General features: G+C 41.9%; 1 protein-coding gene across 1 annotated transcript in view; it reads left to right on the forward strand.

Moving 5' to 3' along the window:
* The window catches only part of APPBP2 (amyloid beta precursor protein binding protein 2), a 63147-nt gene that overhangs the window by 32085 nt on the left and 8973 nt on the right, over positions 1–22089 (forward strand). Inside the window, exons 5-12 of the mRNA XM_081945429.1 lie at positions 4770–4938; positions 7778–7867; positions 8960–9027; positions 9155–9260; positions 14464–14588; positions 17141–17226; positions 18560–18750; positions 21639–21804. Coding sequence (XP_081801555.1) covers positions 4770–4938; positions 7778–7867; positions 8960–9027; positions 9155–9260; positions 14464–14588; positions 17141–17226; positions 18560–18750; positions 21639–21804 — 1001 coding nt within the window. The remainder of the gene's footprint in view (positions 1–4769; positions 4939–7777; positions 7868–8959; positions 9028–9154; positions 9261–14463; positions 14589–17140; positions 17227–18559; positions 18751–21638; positions 21805–22089) is intronic.

Below are 22089 nucleotides of genomic sequence, written 5' to 3' on the forward strand. Positions count from 1 at the left end.
AGTTTGTTGTTGTTTTAATATTATAATTTTTGCACAAATTCCAGTGGATCCACTGAATTGTGCTGCAATTTATAATCAGTCTGCGTGATTTTTTTACAGCAGCTGAGTATGTGGTCAACAGTTTCATCAACTTCTTTGCAGAGTCTGCATTTGGCATCATCAGAGGATTTTTCGATTTTGGCCTTAATGGCATTTGTGCGGATAGCTTGTTCTTGCGCAGCCAGGATTAGTGACTCTGTTTCTTTCTTCAATGTACCTGTTGTTAACCATAACCAAGTTTTTTCACTGTCCACTTTATCTTTTATTTTTTCCAGAAATTGGCCATGCAATGCTTTGTTCTGCCAACTCTCCATTCTTGATTTTATCACATCTTTTCTGTATTCTTGTTTCGTCTGTTGGGCCTTCAGTAGATTTTTGTTCTTTACTTCGATTAATAGATGTTCTTGACTTTCTTTTAAATAATCAGCCAGTGCATGTTTTTCTTCTTCAACTATTTGCTTCACTTGTAATAATCCTCTGCCACCTGATTTTCGGGGCAGGTATAGTCTATCAGTGTCACCGCGTGGATGTAAACTGTAGTGCATTGTCATTAGTTTCCTGGTTTTTCGGTCCAAAATGTCCAAATCAGCTTGTGTCCAGTTAACTATACCAGCTGTGTATCTTATAACTGGTATTGCCCAGGTATTTATGGCCTTGATTGTATTTCCACCATTTAATTTAGATTTCAAAATTTTCCTAACTCTGTTGGTGTACTCTCTCCTGACAATAGTTTTTACTTCTCCATGTTTGATGTTATCCAACTGCAGAATGCCTAAGTATTTGTAGGCTTCATTTTCGTTGCATTTAATTAGTTCGTTGCATTTAATTAGTCGTTATTGTTATTGTTGTTGTTGTTGTTGTTGTTATTATTATTATGTTAATCTTTGGTGAGATTCACAGCCTTTGGGGCTGGTTGGTAGCCTAACAGCTCGAGTCCTAACCAAGGACCTAGGAACTGTTAAGGTAACGTCGGAGGATATAAGTTGTTCCAAGTAGGGTGGTTTTTTGTAGAGTCAGAATGTCCAAGTCTGATAAATTTAGAATTTCTAAATAACGAGGTAGCCCTTTAGGTATTGCTCCAAGGGCTCCAATTACAATTGGGACAATACATGATTTCTTTTTTCTTTTTATTATTTTTTTTATTTTTATTTTTTTATTATTATTATTATTATTATTATTATTATTATTATTATTATTATTATTATTATTATTATTATTATTATTATTATTATTATTATTATTATTATTCAATTGTATCACAGCGGCCAGTTGTTTCACCGGATTTGGCATTGATTACTAGTCGGGCCCCACCCAGGGGCCTTGGACGTCGTAACATATTTTCGTAATATGTGTGCAGATCCAAGCAGTGCAGCTTTTTGCATTTGACTGATGGTGATCTTGTCAAGTTTTAACTGTTTTAAATGTAATTCCAGTGCTTTTGGAATAGCACCCAGTGTGCCGATTACCACTGGAATTACCACTGCTGGTTTGTGCCATAATCGTTGAATTTCAATTTTTAAGTCCTGGTATTTCGCGACTTTTTCATGTTCCTTCTCGGCAACCCTGCTATCACCTGGTATTGCGATGTCTATGATTGTAACCTTACTTTTCTCAATCAGTCTGGTGTGTTATGCGCTAGTATTTTGTCTGTTTGTTGTTGTTGTTGTTATTGTTGTTGTTGTTGTTATTATTATTATTTATTTATTAAAATGTGTATGATTTATATACCATCCTACTCCCAGTTATTCTGGACAGTTTGCAAACTGTTAAAAAAACCATTTAAACACAAGGAGCAATACAGGTACTCCTCAACTTAACAACAGTTCATTTAATGACCATTCAAAGTTACAATGTCACTGAAAAAAGTGACTTATGGCCGTTTTTCACACTTATGACCTTTGTAACATCCCCATGATCATGTGATCAAAACTCAGATACTTGGCAACTGATTTATATGTATAATAGTCGCAGTGTCCAAGGGTCACATAATCTCCCTTTTGTGACCTCCTGACAAGCAAAGTCCATGGGAAAGCCAGATTCACTTAACAGCCATGTTACTAAGTTATCAACTTCAGTGATTCGCTTAGGAATGGTGGGAGGAAAGGTCGTAAAATGCTGAGTAAACTCATTATTAGCTATGGGCTGGTTTTTCCCAGGAACCAGAAATAAACACTAATTTCCAAGAAAAACATTATAAATTGCAGTCATGTGACTGTGAAACATCACGAACGGCCATAAATGCAGGCTCATCGTTGAGTTGAGCACCCAAAATGAGGTCATGTGACCATGGGGGAGGGCATTTAATATTGGGTCATGAGGGTGTTTTTTTGGGGGGGGTGGAGGTTTCCATCCAAACTTTGAATAGTTGCTAAGTGACCCGACTTAAGTCGATAACTCACTGTATTTCACGAAAGATATGAGAATACGACCATAGGGTGGTTTGTAAAGTCACTCTTGTTTTTATCAAGTTACTCAAGACATCAATAATTACTTTTATAAGTGCTCTCCGTATTAAGGTGGTTTGTCGATAGCACATTATTTTCCCTTCATGAAAAAAAAGAAAAGATTTGAGAGTTATTCTTTATGTGTTTTGCTTAATATAATTCAGAGGCCACCCAAATGCAAACAATTCTTGAAGGGGGGCTTACAGCAGAACAATTAAAGAAACCAGCTGTACTCCTCCAGAAGGTTTCTCCAAAGCATATGTGCTTGTCTTTATAATATTAAAATGCCAGTTCTTATTTAGAGGTATGTTGGCCTGGTTTGGACATACCGTATTTATTCGAGTATAACGCGCACACGTGTATAATGCGCACCCCTAATTTTCGATTAAAAATCGGTATAAAATTTTGTTTCACACCAAGCATTGTAATTGACAAAAAAACGTTGTTGAACACGTGCGGCCATGATAAAAATCATTTATTGACAACGTAAACTGGTATAAACACAATACCGAAATAAAATTACCGGTAACAATATTTATTTAAAATGCTTCAAAGTCAGATTCATCATCAGATACACTAAAGAGTTGTTCCCATTCTACACTGAATTGTACAAAAGCAATGCTTACCCTAACGTGTGAGCGAGGCGAGGAAATGAAGCGGCGACCATACAGCGGATAATAAGAATTCTCACCCCCAGTTCGGGCCGCCCACTGTACACGACGAGGGGACGCTTTTTTTGTCTTCGCCCTCGCGTACAGTGAGCGGCTGCAGCCCGGAAAAGGCGCAGTACGAATTTGCAATTCGCCTGCGCCCTCAATGGACCGGCCGCCACTGCCACCCCACCCCAGCCTTCGTTTATAACGGGCACCCAAACTTTGATTTCTTTTTTTGGTAGAAAATTTTGCGCGTTATACTCGAATAAATACGGTAAATATTCAGTACAGTAAAACCTGCTATGTACAACATCATGGGAACTCTCATATCTGGAGAATAAAAGAATATAAAAGCAGGAAGGTCACTTGTTAGGTGAAGGATGAAAATTATTTTCATAATTTCTGATCACAATATCTTACCTTCCTTAGTGGTGGTGTAATTTCATCAAAACCCGGAAAGTATATTAGACTTTCTGATCATTAATACAGTGCCTTGATTCCTAGTTAACTATTAAACCATAGGTTTTCCACTTCAGATGGAATGAGCTTCCCTAGTTTGGCCAATTCTGTATGTTTTGCATTGCTGCATGCAAAAATGTAGCGAGGCAATAAATGTCATTAGTCTGTTAAGCCATGGTTTATTAGAACTGAGCTATTGGGGATGAAGGTTTTCTGTGTCTTGCTGTTTGTGGATTAACTGACATATTTTTATTGCTTACTATTTTAAGGCAAGGGTGAGAAGTCTTCCTCATTCCTTAATAATCATGCCATTTCAGTACAGGTAGTCCTCAATTTACAGCCATTTGCTTACTGGCCATTTGAAGTTAACAACAGCACTGAAAAGAGTGACTTACAGCTGCTTTTCACACTTAACGACCATGTAGCATCTCTACAGTTACATAATCTAAGTTCAGGTATGGCAATTGGTTCATATTTAGGATGGTTGCAGTGTCCTGGTGTCATGTGATCACCTTTTGCAGCCTTCTGACCAGCAAAGTTAACCGGGAAGCCAGATTCCCTTAATAACTGTTACTAACTTAATAACTGCAGTCACTTACTTAACTGTGGCAAGAACAGTTGTAAAATGGGGCAAAATTCTACCGTTTTGCTTAGCAAGAGAAATATTGGGCTCAATTGTTGTAAGTCTAGGACTCTGTACAGGTAGTCTTCAACTTATGACCACAATTGAGCCCCAAATTTATGTTGCTAAGTGAGAAATTTGTTAAGTGAGTTTTGCTCCATTTTATGACTTTTCTTGCCACAGTTGTTAAGTGAATCATTGCATTTGTGAAATTAGAACCTGCTTGTTAAGTGAATCTGACTTACCGATTGACTTTGCTTGTCAGGAGGTCCCAAAAGGTAATCGCATGACCCCAGGACACTGCAACCGTCATAAACATGAGTCAGTCACCAAGCATCCAAATTTTGATCACATGATCAAATGTCATTAGTCTGTTAAGATTGTAAGATTGATTGCTGTAAAGATTGTAAGAGTGAAAAATGATCATAAGTCACTTTTTCCGGTGCTGTTGCAACTTCAAATGGTCACTAAATGAACTGTCAAACTAGTCTTGCGTGAGAAGCATTCAACAAGTTGTGGCTTGTAACACATGTTCCTGAATCTCTTTCGTAGGTTGCTGCATGTCCGGAATGGCAACTGTAAATATCACTTGGGAGAAGAAACCTTCAAATTAGCACAATCTTATATGGAAAAACTAGCCGAGCACGGACAGCAAGCCAACAAAGCTGCCCTCTACGGAGAGCTGTGTGCTCTGCTCTTTGCAAAGAGTCATTACGATGAGGTGAGTCTGAAAAACGGGCAGGTGCTTTTTCTCCACGTGAGACCTTTGGCTTGAATTAACTGAGCAACAGGCAGATAGAAAAGGACTCCGATGATTTTGAAGCGAGATTCTCCCGTGATGCCAACCATACTTGGGTAAATTGTGGTGCCAACCATACCTGGGTAAAGTTGGCCTTCATCACAGGCTTAAATGTTGAGATCTGCAAGAACACCAGGTTTGTCTTGGCCATAGTAATGCCAAATGGGCATGTATGAAAGAAGTGGGGGGAGGAGGACAAGGTCGCGACGATACGGACGTGCGGTCTCGATGCTCCGAGACTGCTGCCGATACTTTTACCCCTGGGGGGTCCAATTGGACCTAAAGAGACAGCGAACAGGAAGAATACGTCTTGCTGATCTCAGTAACAGCATTCCATGCGCTTTCGGCATTCAGTCATGCCGGTCCCATGACCACAGCGACATCTTCAGGCAGCGCTGGCTCTTCGCCTTTGAAACGGAGATTAGCACAGCCCCCTAGAGTTGGGAACGACTAGCACATATGTGCGAGGGGAACCTTTACCTTTATTTCCCCACAAAACAATCCTGCGAGGTGGGTTGGGCTGAGAGAAAGTGACTGGCCCAAAGTCACCCAGCCAGCTATCCTGCCTAACGTGGGACTAGAATTCACAGTCTCCTGGTGATTGATCCAAAGCCACCCAGCCAACTTTCACGCCTAAGGCAGGACTAGAACTCACCATCTCCTGGTGATTGGCCCAACGCCACCGCACTAGCTTTCATGCCTAAAGTGGAACTAGAACCCATAATCTCCAGTCTGCAGTTTCCACTTCTTTCCAGTAACAGCCCCCCCTCCCGAGTTTAAACTGTCCTCCCCCCCCCACCCCCAAACAAATGATTCTGTGCTGCCTAGAGGAGCACAATTCCATCAAAAATCATCAAAAAAGAGCCACCTTGAGGCAAGATGAGTGGAAAACAAATCAAAGCAAATTGGGTAAATAGAATTAGTGCAGTCCTGAAAACAGCTTCTGCATTCAGAATGATTCTCCCTCAATTGGGATGAATCTCAGACTTTCTTTACTCTGTTCAGATCTGGTAGCTTCCATGTATACTTTTTTGTCTTTTGTGCTTGACAGTAAGACAGCCCTGGTTGTGCTGATTGGGGATTATGGGGGTTGAAGTTCAGCTTCCCCAGGGGTGCCAATTAGTGGAAGACAATGTTCCCTCTAATTTTTTTTCGATGTGAGCAGAAAAGTATAGTGTTTGAGCGGCACATTTTCATGCCTGAGCACCCGAATTTTTTTCACAGATGTCACCTAAGACAACAACGAAATCAGTATGATTTGAAACTCAAAGTTATGTTTCTTCAAGGTACCCGCTTAATTCAAAGTGTTATATAATATCAGTATCACTTAACAACGCTCCTGCTTAGCAACCAAAATGTTGGCTCAGAAACTCTGGCATTTGAAGCACGCAACTCTTAAAGCTGTCAAGTTACAAGACCCTTGCACCCCTAACCCTTTAGGGAAAAAAACCCCCAGGGGTCTTCAAACCTGACAGCTTTAAGATTTGTGGACTTCAACTCCCAGAATTTCTCCTCCAGTCCTGTTGGCTCAGGAACTCTGGCATTTGAAGCATGGAAGTCTTAAAGCTGTCAAGTTACAAGACCCTTCCACCCCTAGAAAAAAAATGCAGAGCTCTTCAAACCTGACAGCTTTAACACTTGTGGACTTCAACTCCCAGAATTCCTCCTCCAGTCATGTTGCAGCGACGTCATCTGCGTGGATCTGCTCCATCTCTGCTTTCTTCATTGTGGGCAGGGCTGCTGCTGAAGTTGCCGACGAGTTGCCAGCAGAATAACTGCTGCTACCTCCTGCTCCTCCAACAGCACCACCAGATTTGCTCCTGAGCTCAGCGCTGGGTAACCCGTGCCCGCTCCTCCTCCTCCGTGCTTTTGAAGAACCATGAGGCTTTTTTTCCCCCTGCTCCCTCCCCGCCTTCCTACTGTCTCCCGCAGCCTCATGGCTCTTCAAAAGCACGGCGGAGGAGGAGGAGGGGGCAGGCAGGGGTAACCCAGCGCTGAGCTCAGGTGCTCCGAGCAGAGGGGAGGCGCCGCTGCCACGCGCGGAGATGCCGGCTGGAGCTTTGCCGGCTTCATCTCAGCCGCAGCGCCGGGCGGCAAATCCGGCAGTGCTGCCTGTTAGAGGAGGAGGAGGAGGTGGTGGCAGCAGTTCTTCCGGTGGCGGTGGGGGCTTTGGGGCTTCACAACTAGCCTCAGTCGCCCCGTGCTCCTCAAAGCAAGTCTGGGGAAGTCCTTTGCAGGCGGCCCGTTCTAGCTGCCTGCAAAGGACCTCCCCAGCTTCCAAAGCCTGTGGCAATAGAAATCACTGCGCGGCAGTTGAAAACTGCTGCGCGGTGTTTTCTTGCCACCTGCGCGCTAGCGCAGCCGCGCACCTTAGAGGGAACGTAGGTGGAAGACAGTTGTAAAATTGTTGGATGTGGCCAGTGTGTGTTTCTTTGAAATCTGTGTCGCCGTAGTAACAAATGTCTCAAAGGTGTTTCTTCAGGAGACAACTGGACTTTCTTGTGTTTTTTTCCCTTTGAAGATGTTTCTCTTCTCATCCCAGAAGCTTCTTCATCTCAATATAAATCCTTCCCTCCCCCACCATCCAGTCAGAGCTGAAGAAGCATCTGGGATGAGAAGAGAAACGTCTTCAAATAAAAAAAACAAAGTCCAGTTGCCTCCTGAAAAAGCACTTTTGGGCAACTCTTACCTTGCTGACAGAGAATCTCTAACAACTCTTAGTAAGAAATGCTCTTCCAAACTTTTGTTGTGTTCCCCGTAGGCTTACAAATGGTGTATAGAAGCAATGAAGGAGATCTCGGTGGGTTTGCCTGTAAAAGTAGTTGTGGATGTTTTGCGACAAGCCTCAAAGGTAAGTTGAACAATTATTTATGTGCTGCTGAGGAGGACAGGAAATCATACACATTTTTCCTTGAGGGTAGAGCCCAAGAAAACCAGATTTTTTGAGAGAAAAATAAATATTTGCAAAATTCATAAAATTCCTAAAGGCAGGGGGAAGAATACAGCTAGTCCTTGACTTACAACCACAATTGAGCCAAGTTTCTGTTGCTAAGTGACACATTTGTTAAGTGAGTTTAGCCCCATTTTACGACCTTTCTTGCCACAGTGGATAAGTGAATCACTGCAGTTGTTAAGTTAGTAATATACCGTATTTTTCGGACTGTAGGATGCTCTGGACTATAAGATGCACCTACCTTTTGAGGAGGGGGGGGAAATATCCCCGCCGCCTGGAACGGGCCAAAAATGGGGTGTGTGGAGGCTGAAAATGGGGCACACAAAGGCAGCGATGGGCGGTGGCAATCCCTGCAGCCTGGAACAGCTGATTGGCGGTATTCCAGGAGGCAGATCCAACCGGCAATCAGCTGCTCCTGCTAAATCAAGCTGTGCTGAAGCGGACCAGGCTGTTTGCTACAAGGTGGCAAATTGCTGGGAGGCTGAAGGGTGGGCGGGGCTTCGTCAAGATTCACTGTATAACGCACAGACATTTCCACCCACTTTGGGGTGGGGGTGGGGAATGCATCTTATACACGGAAAAATACGGTAATTGTTAGGTGAATCTGGCTTCCCCACTGACTTGGCTTGTCAGAAGATCGCAGAAGGAGATCACATGACCCCCGGGGGCACTGCAACCGTCATAAATATGAGTCAGTTGCCAAAGCCTCTGAATTTTGATCACGTGACCATGGGGAGGATGTTCCTAAGAGTGCAGGGTGGTCATAAGTCATTTATTTTTCAGTGCCGCTGTCCCTTTTGAGCAGTCACTAAATGAACCGTTCTAACTCAAGGACTACCTGTAGCTAAACATTGGCCCTCTGGCTACACATTCTGTAGTTGAGAGCGCAGGTTGTGTTCTGGGACCTCGTCCAAGTTGTGGGGGGATGACAAGACAAACCTTTTTTTGAATGTCCACGGAGCCTTAATTTCTTAATTTCTCCTGTTTTAGGCTTGCGTTGTAAAACGTGAATTTAAGAAAGCTGAGCAGTTGATAAAACACGCAGTGTACCTAGCACGGTACGTAAGAGGTTCCTTGAAATGCTACAACAGGCTCAATCCTTTTGGCAAGATTTTGTAACGTTCTTTGAGAAGATTTTGTAATGTTCTTAACTGGAGTGTTTGTTTGTTTTTTTAAATCTTCCAGGGAGCATTTTGGAGCCAAACATCCTAAATATTCAGACACTCTACTTGACTATGGATTTTATTTACTAAATGTAGATAACATATGCCAGTCAGTTGCAATTTATCAGGTACGGTTTTCGTTTCATAATTTATTGCAAGCCAGTAAGTGTATGATACTGTTATCGTATTTAATGCGTTCTTCTCCATAAGGTCAGAGAATAGGCATGCCATAGTAAAGTCAAAACAGAAAATCACTTAGTCTCTTCATGCCTAATTATTTTGAACTTAATCTCAAATAGAACAGAAGCTGGCAATACAATGCAAGAGAGGAAGAGTAAAGGGGGAAAAAAGAAAATAGAGTAAAAACTATATACATGTAGTCCTCGACATACAACCACAATAGAGCCCAAAATTTCTGTTGCTAAGCAAGGCAGTTGTTAAGTGAGGTTTTGCCGCATTTTATTATCTTTCTTGGGACAGTTGTTAAACGGAACATTAGTTAAGTGAATCATGTAGTCATTAAGCAAATTTGGCTTCCGCTGTTACTTTGCTTGTTGGAGGCCAGCAGGGATGGTTGCAAATCACATGATGCGAAGACAGTGCAACTGTCATAAATACAGGTGAAACTCGAAAAATTAGAATATCGTGCAAAAGTTCATTTATTTCAGTAATGCAACTTAAAAGGTGAACTAATATATGAGATAAGACTCATTACATGCAAAGCAAGATAGTTCAAGCCATGATTTGTCATAATTGTGATGGTTATGGCGTACAGCTAATGAAAACCTCAAATCCACCATCTCAGAAAATTAGAATTTTACATGCAATCAATTAAACAAGGATTGTACATAGAACAATATCGGACCTCTGAAAAGTATAAGCATGCATATGTACTTGGTTTTGGCCCCTTTTGCAGCAATTACTGCCTCAGTGCGGCGTGGCATGGAAGCTATCAGCCTGTGGCACTGCTGAGGTGTTATGGAAGACCAGGATGCTTCAATAGCGGCCTTCTATTGTGCTCAATAGTAGTAACTGTGAGAGGGATCTTGGAGTTCTAGTGGACAACCATTTAAATATGAGCCAGCAGTGTGCAGCAACTGCCAAAAAAGCCAACACAGTTCTAGGCTGCATCAACAGAGGGATAGAATCAAGATCACGTGAAGTGTTAATACCACTTTATAATGCCTTGGTAAGGCCACACTTGGAATACTGCATTCAGTTCTGGTCGCCACGATGTAAAAAAGATGTGGAGACTCTAGAAAGAGTGCAGAGAAGAGCAACAAAGATGATTAGGGGACTGGAGACTAAAACATATGAAGAACGGTTGCAGGAACTAGGTATGTCTAGCTTAAGAGAAAGAAGGACTAGGGGAGACATGATAGCAGTGTTCCAATATCTCAGGGGTTGCCACAAAGAAGAGGGAGTCAAGCTATTCTCCAAGGCACCTGTGGACAGAACAAGAAGCAATGGGTGGAAACTAATCAAGGAGAGAAGCAACTTATTTATTTATTTATTATTAGCGTTTATATACCGCCCCCTCTCCCGAAAGGAACTTAGAACTGAGGAGAAACTTCCTGACAGTTAGAACAATTAATCAGTGGAACAGCTTGCCTCCAGAAGTTGTGAATGCCCCAACACTGGAAGTCTTTAAGAAGATGTTGGATAGCCATTTGTCTGGAACGGTATAGGGTTTCCTGCCTAGGCAGGGGGTTGGACTAGAAGACCTCCAAGGTCTCTTCCAACTCTACTATTGTATTGTATTGTATTGTATTGTATTGTATTGTATTCAGTTCTTCTGCATTGTTCGGTCTCATGTCTCCCAGTCATTAAACCAGGTTTTGGTGCTTTTGGCAGTTTCACCTGTATTTATGACAGTTGCACTGTCTTCGCATCATGTCTCTTGGCAATGCCCCATAGATTCTCTATGGGGTTCAAGTCAGGCGAGTTTGCTGGCCTATCAAGCACAGTAATCCAACAGTCATTGAACCAGGTTTTGGTACTTTTGGCAGTGTGGGCAGCTGGAAAATGGAAGTCAGCATCCCCATAAATCTTGTCTGCAGAAGGAAGCATGAAGTGCTCAAAAATCTCCTGGTAGACGGCTGCGTTGACCCTGGTCTTAATGAAGCACAGTGGTCCAAAGTCCTCTTTTCTGATGAGAGCAACTTTTGCATCTCATTTGGAAACCAAGGACCCAGAGTATGGAGGAAGAATGGAGAGGCCAATCAAGCAGGGTAATCCCACAGTCATTGAACCAGGTTTTGGTGCTTTTGGCAAAAGTTGCTCTCATCAGAAAAGAGGACTTTGGACCACTGAGCAACAGGACTTTGGACCCCTGTGCTTCATTAAGACCAGGGTCAACGCAGCTGTCTACCAGGAGATTTTGGAGCACTTCATGCTTCCTTCCGCAGACAAGCTTTATGGGGATGTTGACTTCATTTTCCAGCTGCCCACACTGCCAAAAACACCAAAATCTGGTTCAATGACCGTGGGATTACTGTGCTTGATTGGCCAGCAAACTCACCTGACCTGAACCCCATAGAGAATCTATGGGGCATTGCCAAGAGAAAGATGAGAGACATGAGACTGAACAATGCAGAAGAACTGAAGGCCGCTATTGAAGCATCCTGGTCTTCCATAACACCTCAGCAGTGCCACAGGCTGATAGCTTCCATGCCACGCCGCATTGAGGCAGTAATTGCTGCAAAAGGGGTCCAAACCAAGTACTGAGTACATATGCATGCTTATACTTTTCAGAGGTCCGATATTGTTCTATGTACAATCCTTGTTTTATGGATTGCATGTAATATTCTAATTTTCTGAGAAGGTGGATTTGGGGTTGTCATGAGCTGTAAGCCATAACCATCACAATTATGACAAATCACAGCTTGAACTATCTTTCTTTGCATGTAATGAGTCTTATCTCATATATTAGTTTCACCTTTTAAGTTGCGTTACTCAAATAAATGAACTTTTGCACAATATTCTAATTTTTTGAGTTTCCCCTGTACATGCCAGTCCCTAAGCATCCGAATTTTGATTCCTGACCATGTGGATGTTACCATGATCATAAGTGCAAAGTAAATTACTTTTTTCAGCGTTGTTGTAACCTTGAACGGTCACTAAATGAATGGTTGTAAGTCGAGCACTAAAGGTCTTGTGTTTTATGCAGTCCTCTACTCTTTGCAGTATAGCCAAAAGATCCACCCTCAGTTAATTTGCTTTTAAACGCAGCTCGTTCATCTTAGAGAATAGAACAGAGCAGAACAGCAGAGTTGGGGGCGGGGGGGACCTTGGAGGTCTTCTAGTCCAACCCCCTGCTCAAGCAAGAGACCCTCAACCATTTCAGACAAATGGTTGTCCAGTCTCTTCTTAAAAACCTTCAGTGATAAAGAACCCACAACTTCTGGAGGCAAGCTGTTCCACGGATTAACCATTCTAACTGTCAGGAAGTTTCTCCTCAGTTCTAGGTTGCCTTCTCTCCTTGATTAGTTTCCATCCATTGCTTCTTGTCCTGCCTTCAGGTGCCTTGGAGAATAGCTTGACTCCCTCTTCTTTGTGTGGCAACCCCTGACGCAACCCTCTAGGGCAGTGTTTCTCAAACTTGGCGACTTTAAGTCCTGTGGACTTCAACTCCCAGAATCCCCCAGCCAGCATAGCTGGCTGGGGAATTCTGGGAGTTGAAGTCCACAGGACTTAAAGTCGCCAAGTTTGAGAAACACTGCTCTAGGGCTATCTTAGCCTTGGAAGTGCTCGAAGAGTGTGGGGTTTGCTCTGATTTTTATATACCTTCCCCTTTATATAAAGGAGGTGGTTTGCGTTTTTTGGGGTTTCCTTTTTGGCTCTTTCATTGTCTCTTTCGAGTGACGTGTAGATATTGTTTATGTCTAGGTGCCTGTTGATGGCCAATCAGACAAATCACAAACAACAGCTACATAGCATTCAAAAGAGACGACGAAAAAGCCAAAAAGGAAACAATACAAAAAACAAAAAAAGACCAAAATACCACTTTGCCAGCAAGCAACACCCGGATAGGCTAGAGATTACTGTAGTACCAAAGTTAGCACTAGATCAGCCATCAAGAAGTAAACAATACATCAATCAAAGAACAACTAGTGCAGGCGAACAAGGGGCACTAAACAAGAGCCCAGTCAAGAGCCACCCAAAACACTCACCAACGTTGACAGGTAAGCACTGTATATAAAACGATGACTGATGATGTTACCTAATCGGGTGATGAAACATCTGCAAGAAAACCACCAAGCTCAGAGACCACCAAGACCCCTGCATTTTAAAATAAATCATGCAGTTGGTAGTACTAGTCTACCTACCTTTGGGACCATAGAATGGAAAAGAAAAGAGTAAGGGGATTATAGTGTCACCTCTCCACTATTATCTCTGATGTGATACCGGACCCTAGCCGGTTCCATTGGAATGTTCCAAGTAAGGCTGCCTTATCCCAAACGTGAAACAAGTTTCCTTCCCCCCCCCCCCCAGTCTTACAATACAATACAATAGTAGAGTTGGAAGGGACCTTGGAGGTCTTCTAGTCCAACCCCCTGCCTAGGCAGGAAACCCTATACCGTTCCAGACAAATGGCTATCCAACATCTTCTTAAAGACTTCCAGTGTTGGGGCATTCACAACTTCTGGAGGCAACTTCTGTTCCACTGATTAATTGTTCTAACTGTCAGGAAGTTTCTCCTCAGTTCTAAGCTGCTTCTCTCCTTGATTAGTTTCCACCCATTGCTTCTTGTTCTACCCTCAGGTGCCTTGGAAAATAGTTTGACTCCCTCTTCTTTGTGGCAACCCCTGAGATATTGGAACACTGCTATCATGTCTCCCCTAGTCCTTCTTTCTCTTAAGCTAAACATCCCCAGTTCCTTATCTGGGAATTCCTTATCTTATCTGCTTAGTTAAGGCGATAGCATCCCTACTATGTCTCTGGAGATTCTCACTCATCCAGGTCATAGTTGTCCCAAAGGTGCTTTTTCAGAGGGCAACTGGAATTATTTTTTTTTGAAGACATTTCGCCTGTCATCCAGGAAGCGTCCTCAGTTCTGTTGCAGCTGAAGAAGCTTCTTGGATGAGAAGCGAAACGTCTTCAAAGAAAAGCAAAAAAAAAAAAAAAAGTCCAATTGCCTCTTGAAAAAGCACCTTTGGGATTTTAACGATGTTAAAACATGCTGTAGAAGAATGTAACCAACCCTAGGATAATGGGCAGAATATTCTGTTTGCAACTAATCTGATTTTAGATATGTAAAAAAAAATAGTTTTTGACTGCAAATTGAGTTACTGGCTTAGATTTTTTTTTTTTTTGCACAAATCATTTCAGACAGCCTTGGACATCAGACAGTCGGTATTTGGCGGCAAAAATATCCATGTAGCTACAGCTCATGAAGATCTAGCATACTCTTCTTACGTTCACCAATACAGTTCGGGAAAATTTGATAATGCACTGTGAGTACTGTATTCATTTAGGACTCAAATGATTTTATTATTTATTTCAAATCCATTCTGATGTTAGAAAAGTATGTTTTAGCTGATTTATCCTTAAACATTTTTGCTAATCTTTCAGGTGTCCTGTGCCATCTATAAAACATTTTATATAAATTCTCTTTATAGGCTGTCGCCATTGTCAGATTATAATTCCTTTCTCATAGTTGTTGCCATCAGCTAAATGTTGGAAATGTCACCAATTGCCAGGAACGTATTATCATATGGGTTGGATGTGTAGGGATGCAAAAAGCTATTGGGTTAAAATACAAACATGGTTAGAAAAAATGATACATAAACCCGTGGAGTTTAAGACAGAGATCTTTTTATTGGGTATTCTACCAGAGAAATACAGTAAAGAAGATTCATATTTGATTGTACAAATAATAACAGCAGCTAGAATTATATTTGCACAAAATTGGAAAGCAGACAAAATCCCATCTGAAGGAGAGGTAATAAAGAAGATATTAGACTGTGCAGAAATGAATAGGTTGACATTGAGAATAAAGGACAAGGGGGAATCAGTGTATTACAGGACATGGGGGGCGATTTTATGAGTGGCTTGAAAAAAGATACAAATAGAAAGAAAAAGGAACAAAACATGAAATAAGTATCTCAGACGACACATGATTAATATAGGGGGAGGGGAAATAAAAAAATATCAAAATGTAAATATACTGGTGGAAAAATGATATGAATTGACATATATTAAATAATAATTATAAGAATGCATAAGAATGAATTTGAAAGAAAAAATAAAAAACTTTTTACAAAAAAAAAGTACGTTTTGCTGAGATGGTAAATTTCAGAACTCATTTCACCCTTTTGCCAGCATGACAGATAATTTCTCTTTTTCCTACATTTTTTTCCCTTCCTAAATAAGGTATAAAAATACTTGGTAGCCATTTTTTTTTAAGAATTTCGGCTGGCTGGGTCCAGGAGAAGAGCCTTTTTTGCTGTGACCCCCAACTTTCAACTTGGCTTTTAGCTTTTATATTTAATTCTTCTACTTTCAATTGCTTTGGAGTGCTTTTTTTTTTTTTACTTCTTAAAAACGTTTTATTATACTGTAAGTTGCCCAGAGTCGCTTTATCAGTGAGATGGGTGGCATAGAAATTTAATAAATAAATGTCAATAGTAGTTAGGGAGAGATTTACACAACTCTGTCTGGTGCACCAGTTGCGCCCTTTCTTAAATCAGGGAGTCCTTCAGATAGTTACTCATGCCTCAGTCACATTGCAGCTTGACTACTGCAATGGCTCTACATGGGGCAGCCCTTAAAGACCATCTGGAAGCTTCAACTGGTCCAGAATGCAGCTGTGCAAGCAATGATGGGCATGCCCCAGGATGTCCATATAAGACTTCTGCTTCATGTGCTGAATTGGTTGCTAGTTTGCTTTTGGGTGCCTTTACAGATGATTCCATAAGTGGCATAGTGCAGTGTTTCTCAACTTTGGCTGCTTTAAGTTGGGTGGACTTCAACTCCCAGAATTCCCCAGCCAGCTTTAGGAAGTCCACCCATCTTAAAGTGGCCAAGGTTGAGAAACACTGGCCTAGTGAGTGAAAGGAATAGGAGAGGAGAAGACACACCGTGTTAGGGTTCCAAATAGCATCCAAAAGTGAATCAGTCTGAGGCAAAAGGGTCCCCAAAGTTCCAATTTATTAGGAGAACCGTGTTGGCACATCTGGGAAAACCCGAATCTGAAAGCTTCCAGGTTTTCCCACCCAGTTGAAAGTTCAAGATCCTGCCCCCACACCTACAAGTCCATCACATGGTCCAATCTTCCACTGTCATGTTGGCAGTTTCCACCCATCCGATTCCAGCAAAGTGCGGAGACAAAGAATGACCTTGGCTTTCTAGAAAGAATGTTGTTATGGCTACATATCACTCAACTCCATATAATCCCCCCATCCATTTTTCCACAATAGAAAATGAATAGTATGAAGTGTGGCAGTCCTGAAGTTCAAAAGAAAAGATGGCTTGCAGACCTGACACACTGTTGTTTTCTATCGCCAGGACATATTCCTTGATTCAAGTGGGAAAGTTGTGTCAACTCGCAAAGCATCCCTGGCCTGTTCTCAAGTTGCCATAGGCAAGTGGGATGGGGAACTGACAACGCAGCGCAGCATCCACAAACAGAAGCACATTCCACACATATCTTTCTCAAGGCTGTCTCCCAGGTTAACCGCAGCAGCCAGAGGGGCATGATCTCTATAATGTGAAAGTGCTCCATTGGAGAATGTGATTTATGACACACCCTGGGAGGAGGGGGGAAACAGGGTCATAATTGGGTCATAAATTACGTGGGATCAGAGTTGGCTTCAACTGGGTATGTGCCGACAAGTTGCTCCTAATAAATAACTGGACTTCTTTTGAAGATTGGCTCGATACTTTAATTAGGGCATCCATCGGAACCCTGACATGTGGCTTTTCCCCAAGTCACATAGATGGACTAGCCAAGTTCCAGGATAAGGGCCAGGAGCTCAAGTTTTCCCTCTTGTCTTTGATCTTTTAGATTCCATGCAGAACGTGCGATTGGCATCATCACCCACATTCTCCCAGAAGATCATCTCCTCCTCGCCTCCTCCAAAAGAGTTAAAGGTATTATCTGCCAGCTGGGTTTAGCTGCCATGGGAAGGAAACAGAAATGGCTACTGGTGGCTTTAGAGAATTCAACGCTCTAAGGAAACGATAAGTGAGATAAGCCTTTGCAACTTCCTTGACAATGAGAGCTAGTTTGGTCTAATGGTGGTTAAGGCACCAGGCTTGAAACCAAGAGGCCATGAATTCTAATCTCACCTTAGACATGAAAACCAAGGTGATCGCCGGGAGATGGTGAGTTCCAGTCCTGCCCTAGACATGAAAGTCAGCTAGCTGACTTTGGGTCAATCACCAGGAGATTGGGAGTTCTACTCCCACCTTAGGCATGAAAGCTAGCTGATTGACTTGCATCTTTCACAGCACCCCCCCATGGTCACATGATAAAAATTCGGACACTTGGCAACCAACATGTATTTACAACGGTTGCGGTATCCCGGGGTCATGTCATCACTATTTGTGACCATCCCAGCCAACTTCCAGCAAGCAAAGTCAATGAGGGAGGAGACGGATTCATTTAACAACTACATGGTTCACTTAACAATGCATCAACCATGGCAAGAAAGGTTTAAAATCGGGTGTGATTCACTTAAAAACTGCCTTGCTTACCAGCGGAAATTCTGTTCCTGGCTGTAGTCGCAGATCAATGGCTACCTGTAGCGGCATTTCTTATAATTGGTGTGGAAAGGGCTTGATGGACTAATTGATACGGATAGAGAGACGATTGGAAAAGTCACAGCAGAGATAGGTCTACCTGAACATCAGTTCAGCCTGAGGTTCCTTGTCATGTTGACTGATAACTGAGGCAGGATAAAAGAGCTGAAAGAAGTTCTTTGTCTTGATTCCGGAAGACCGTGGTCTTCTTCACTCTCCAGATATCTTTTAATACCTTTTATTAATCTGTGGCGGCACAGTGGTTAGAATGCAGTATCGCAGGCTAATTCTGCCGACTGCCAGTAGTTCAATTCTGACCGGCTCAAGGTGGACTCAACCTTCCGTCCTTCCGAGTTTGGTAAAATGAGAACCCAGTTTGTTGGGGGGAAATGTGCTGACTTTGCATACCGCTTAGAGAGGGCTGTAAAGCACTGTGAAGCAGTCTTAAGTGCTATTGCAGGCAAATTCTGCCCACTGCCAGCAGTTTGATTCTGAGCAGTTTGGTTCAAGGTCGACTCAGTCTTCCATCCTTCCGAGGTGGGTAAAATGAGGACCAAGTTTGTTGGGGGCAAGATGCTGACACTGTAAACTGCTTAGAAAGGGCTGTAAAGCACTCTAAAGCGGTATATAAGTCTAAGGGCTATTGCTAATCCACTTTTATATCCCCCCCCCCTTTTTAAAGCGCTTATCTTGGAGGAGATTGCAATCGACTGCCACAATAAGGAAACCGAGCAAAGGCTGCTCCAAGAAGCTCACGACCTGCACCTCTCCTCTCTCCAGCTGGCCAAGAAAGCATTTGGGGAGTTCAACGTTCAGACAGCAAAACACTACGGCAACCTTGGGCGACTTTATCAGTCAATGAGGAAATTTAAGGTAAATCCAGCTTTCTCAGGGCGCTGGGCAGGAATGTCGCTAAAATGGGCATTTTGTCACATCAGGATACAAGTAGTTTGTCAGGGTTCCAAGTAACACCCCCAACGAAAGAAGACTCCAAGGCTTGAGTTCCGTTTTATTTATTTATTTATTTATTTATTTATTTATTTATTTATTTATTTATTTATTTATTTTATTCAATTTATAAGTCGCTTCCTCTCCACGAAGGGACTCGGGGCGACGTACAATTAAATACATAAACATATGGTATGGAGGAGGTATATACATAAAACATTTTTACAATTTCATAAATAAATAGCCATAAAGTTAAAACAGTACAATAAAATTAACAATTAAAATACCCAAAATTTACCATTTAAAATTGCCAGGGGGGATTCGAGAATATAGTTCTTATTTAAACCAGGCCGGCTAGTTGGAACAGGTGGGTCTTGAGTTTCTTACGGAAGGAGCGGAGATCAGTAGTTGTCCTAATGTCGGGGGGGGAGGTCACTCCAGAGGGCTGGGCCCATCACAGAGAAGGCCCTACTCCTGGGCGCCGCCCTCTGGCACTGCTTAGTGGACGGCACCCGGAGGAGTCCCTCTCTGTGAGAGCGAATTGGTCGCAGGGATGTATGGGGCAGGATGCGATCCCGCAGGTAACTAGGTCCTGTGCCATGGAGCGCTTTAAAGATGGTAATCAACACCTTGAAACGTTTTATTAGAGATGTCATATTGGCACATCTGGGAAAAGCCGAATCTGAAAGTTCCCAGGTTTTCCCCACCCAAACGAAACTCCCAAGTCCCTGCCCAGCACCCACATGTCCATCTCATGGTCCAATCAGGCACCATCCCAACTGGAGATGCCTCCCAGTCACACCCCTCCAGGTGCAGGGCAAGGTGTCCTTGAGTCTCTGAGAAAGGAATGTTATATGACTATATACAGTGTGTATATATATATATTTTTAAGCCCACAGCTTGAAGATGGCAGGTGTGATCCTGCCGAAACGTTGCAAAGACAATCTCAACCTTACACGGGAAAAGACCCGAATACAACAAAACCAGCATACCTACACCCGTGAAAATCTACGAAAACATATGTGTGTGTGTGTGTGTGTGTGTGTGTGTGTGTGTGTTACAACCCCTGGTATGACCAAATATATTTAGCTCTTTCTGTCCTTTCGGCTCATCACAGAAAACCATCCAGGCAGAAACCCATATTGTTATTTTTAATGTTGCCTTTTTATATTTGTGTTGTATTTGTGCTGATAAAATAAAGGGAGACTAGTATGGATCCATTTCAAGCTGTTTAGCTCTCATGGTATGGCTAGCTGATGAGAGCTAAACAGCTTGAAATGGATCCATACTAGTCTCCCTTTATTTTATCAGCACAAATACAACACACACATATATGTATGGCTAGCTGATGAGAGCTAAACAGCTTGAAATGGATCCATACTAGTCTCCCTTTATTTTATCAGCACAAATACAACACACACACACACACACACACACACACACACACACACACATATATATATATATATATATATATATATATATATATATATATATATATATATATATATATATATATATATCCATACTCCATATAATCCCCCCTCCCATTTTTCCACAAGAAAAAATTGTGGTAGGTCTAAAGGCCCAATGTAAAAAGATGGCTTCCAGGTCTGACATAGTCTTCAACTTATGACTGATTTGAGGCAAAAACATCATAAATTGAGTCACCTGGGATGCTGCAAAACAGCCATAGATGTAGGCTGGTTGCCAAATGCCCCAGATGCAGTAATATGCCGGGGGGGTCGGGTCAGAGGGGGAAGTGGTGTTAACTTCAAAACTGGGCATAAGCACTTTTTGGAGGGTCCGTCATAACTTCAAATAGTTGCTAAGTGGCTGGCCGTAAGTTGAAGACTACTTGTATTTTCTTTGAAATGTATAAACATTTGTAATAATAATTGTGTTGTTTTTGTATCACCAAAGTTACTAAACTTTACTCTTTACACTACAATAACAGGTTATAATGAAGATCATTGGTTTGATGCTGAAGTTTTCTGCATCCATTGCCTGTTTTTTTTAATTAATCAGTGTGAAAATAAATAACATTTACTTCATTTTTATTCTTCGTATATATATTTTTAATTACATACGTTTTTATGGCTCCAAAGTAAATCAGTCCTGTTAATATTATACTAGAATACATCCATTAACAACGTGCTCTATTAAAGGTAGTCCTCGACTTATGACAACGATTGAGCCCAACATTTCTGTTGTTCATTGAGACATGCCAGTTGTAAGAGAAAAACGGTTTTTCAGTGCCATTGTGACTTCGAACGGTCACTAAACGAATGGTTGTAAGTCGAGGACTATATATAGAAGGAAGGCAGGTGTATTACTGAAACGGCATTACATTGTTAAAAAGTTATTAAAGTTGTTGAAAAATTGAAAAAAGTAAAGAAGTTGTTAAAGCTATTTTAAAAGTCTTGATTGGAAGAAATAGTAGCCGTCATGGGAATGTCTAGTATACCTCCTTCCTTCTCTCCATCCCAATGCTTAATTTAAACAAGCACCTTTTTCAGCATTCCCAAGAATAGAATAAAGTTTCACAGATGTTCCCAGCCAGAATGCAGCCGGTTCAAATTCAGCCACTCCACCATCTCTTCCAAATTATCTCACTCCATCTCAAAATTCTTTGTTCAGTTGATTCCCCATGCACCCTCTTGTCTAAAAAGTTTTAAGCTTGGCATTTTGTTTTAGATTTTTAAGAACATTAGCTTGTATTCTCAAGCAGGCAGAGACACTTACTTGGGTTTGATGAAAAAAATAGCCATGACGACTCCTAAGTCAGTACCTTACTATTTTGGCTATTGCAGGAAGCAGAAGAGATGCACATCAAAGCAATTCAGATCAAGGAGCAGCTGCTTGGTCAAGAAGATTACGAAGTCGCTCTTTCGGTGGGACACCTCGCCTCGCTCTACAACTACGACATGAATCAGTACGAAAACGCTGAGAAGCTTTATTTGAGATCCATCGCAATTGGTAAGGCAATTCTTTAACTGTTCAAGGGAGGGGTGGCAATTGGGGGCACTGGGGGCCCCTTGACCCTCATTTATAGAAAATTAATAGACAGGCATACAAATAGATAGACACTATCTATATAATGGATAGGAAGGAGGGAGATGATTAAATAGATGGATGGATGGAGAGGGAGATAGATAAATTGATTGATAGATAATGGATGGATGGATGTAGATAGACAGATGATAGAGGAAATAGATATAGATGATAGATAGACACAGTCAGACATGATAGATAGATAGGTAG

This window comes from Natrix helvetica (assembly GCF_964273705.1).
Source record: "Natrix helvetica genome assembly, chromosome: 2".
Taxonomy (NCBI): domain Eukaryota; kingdom Metazoa; phylum Chordata; class Lepidosauria; order Squamata; family Natricidae; genus Natrix; species Natrix helvetica.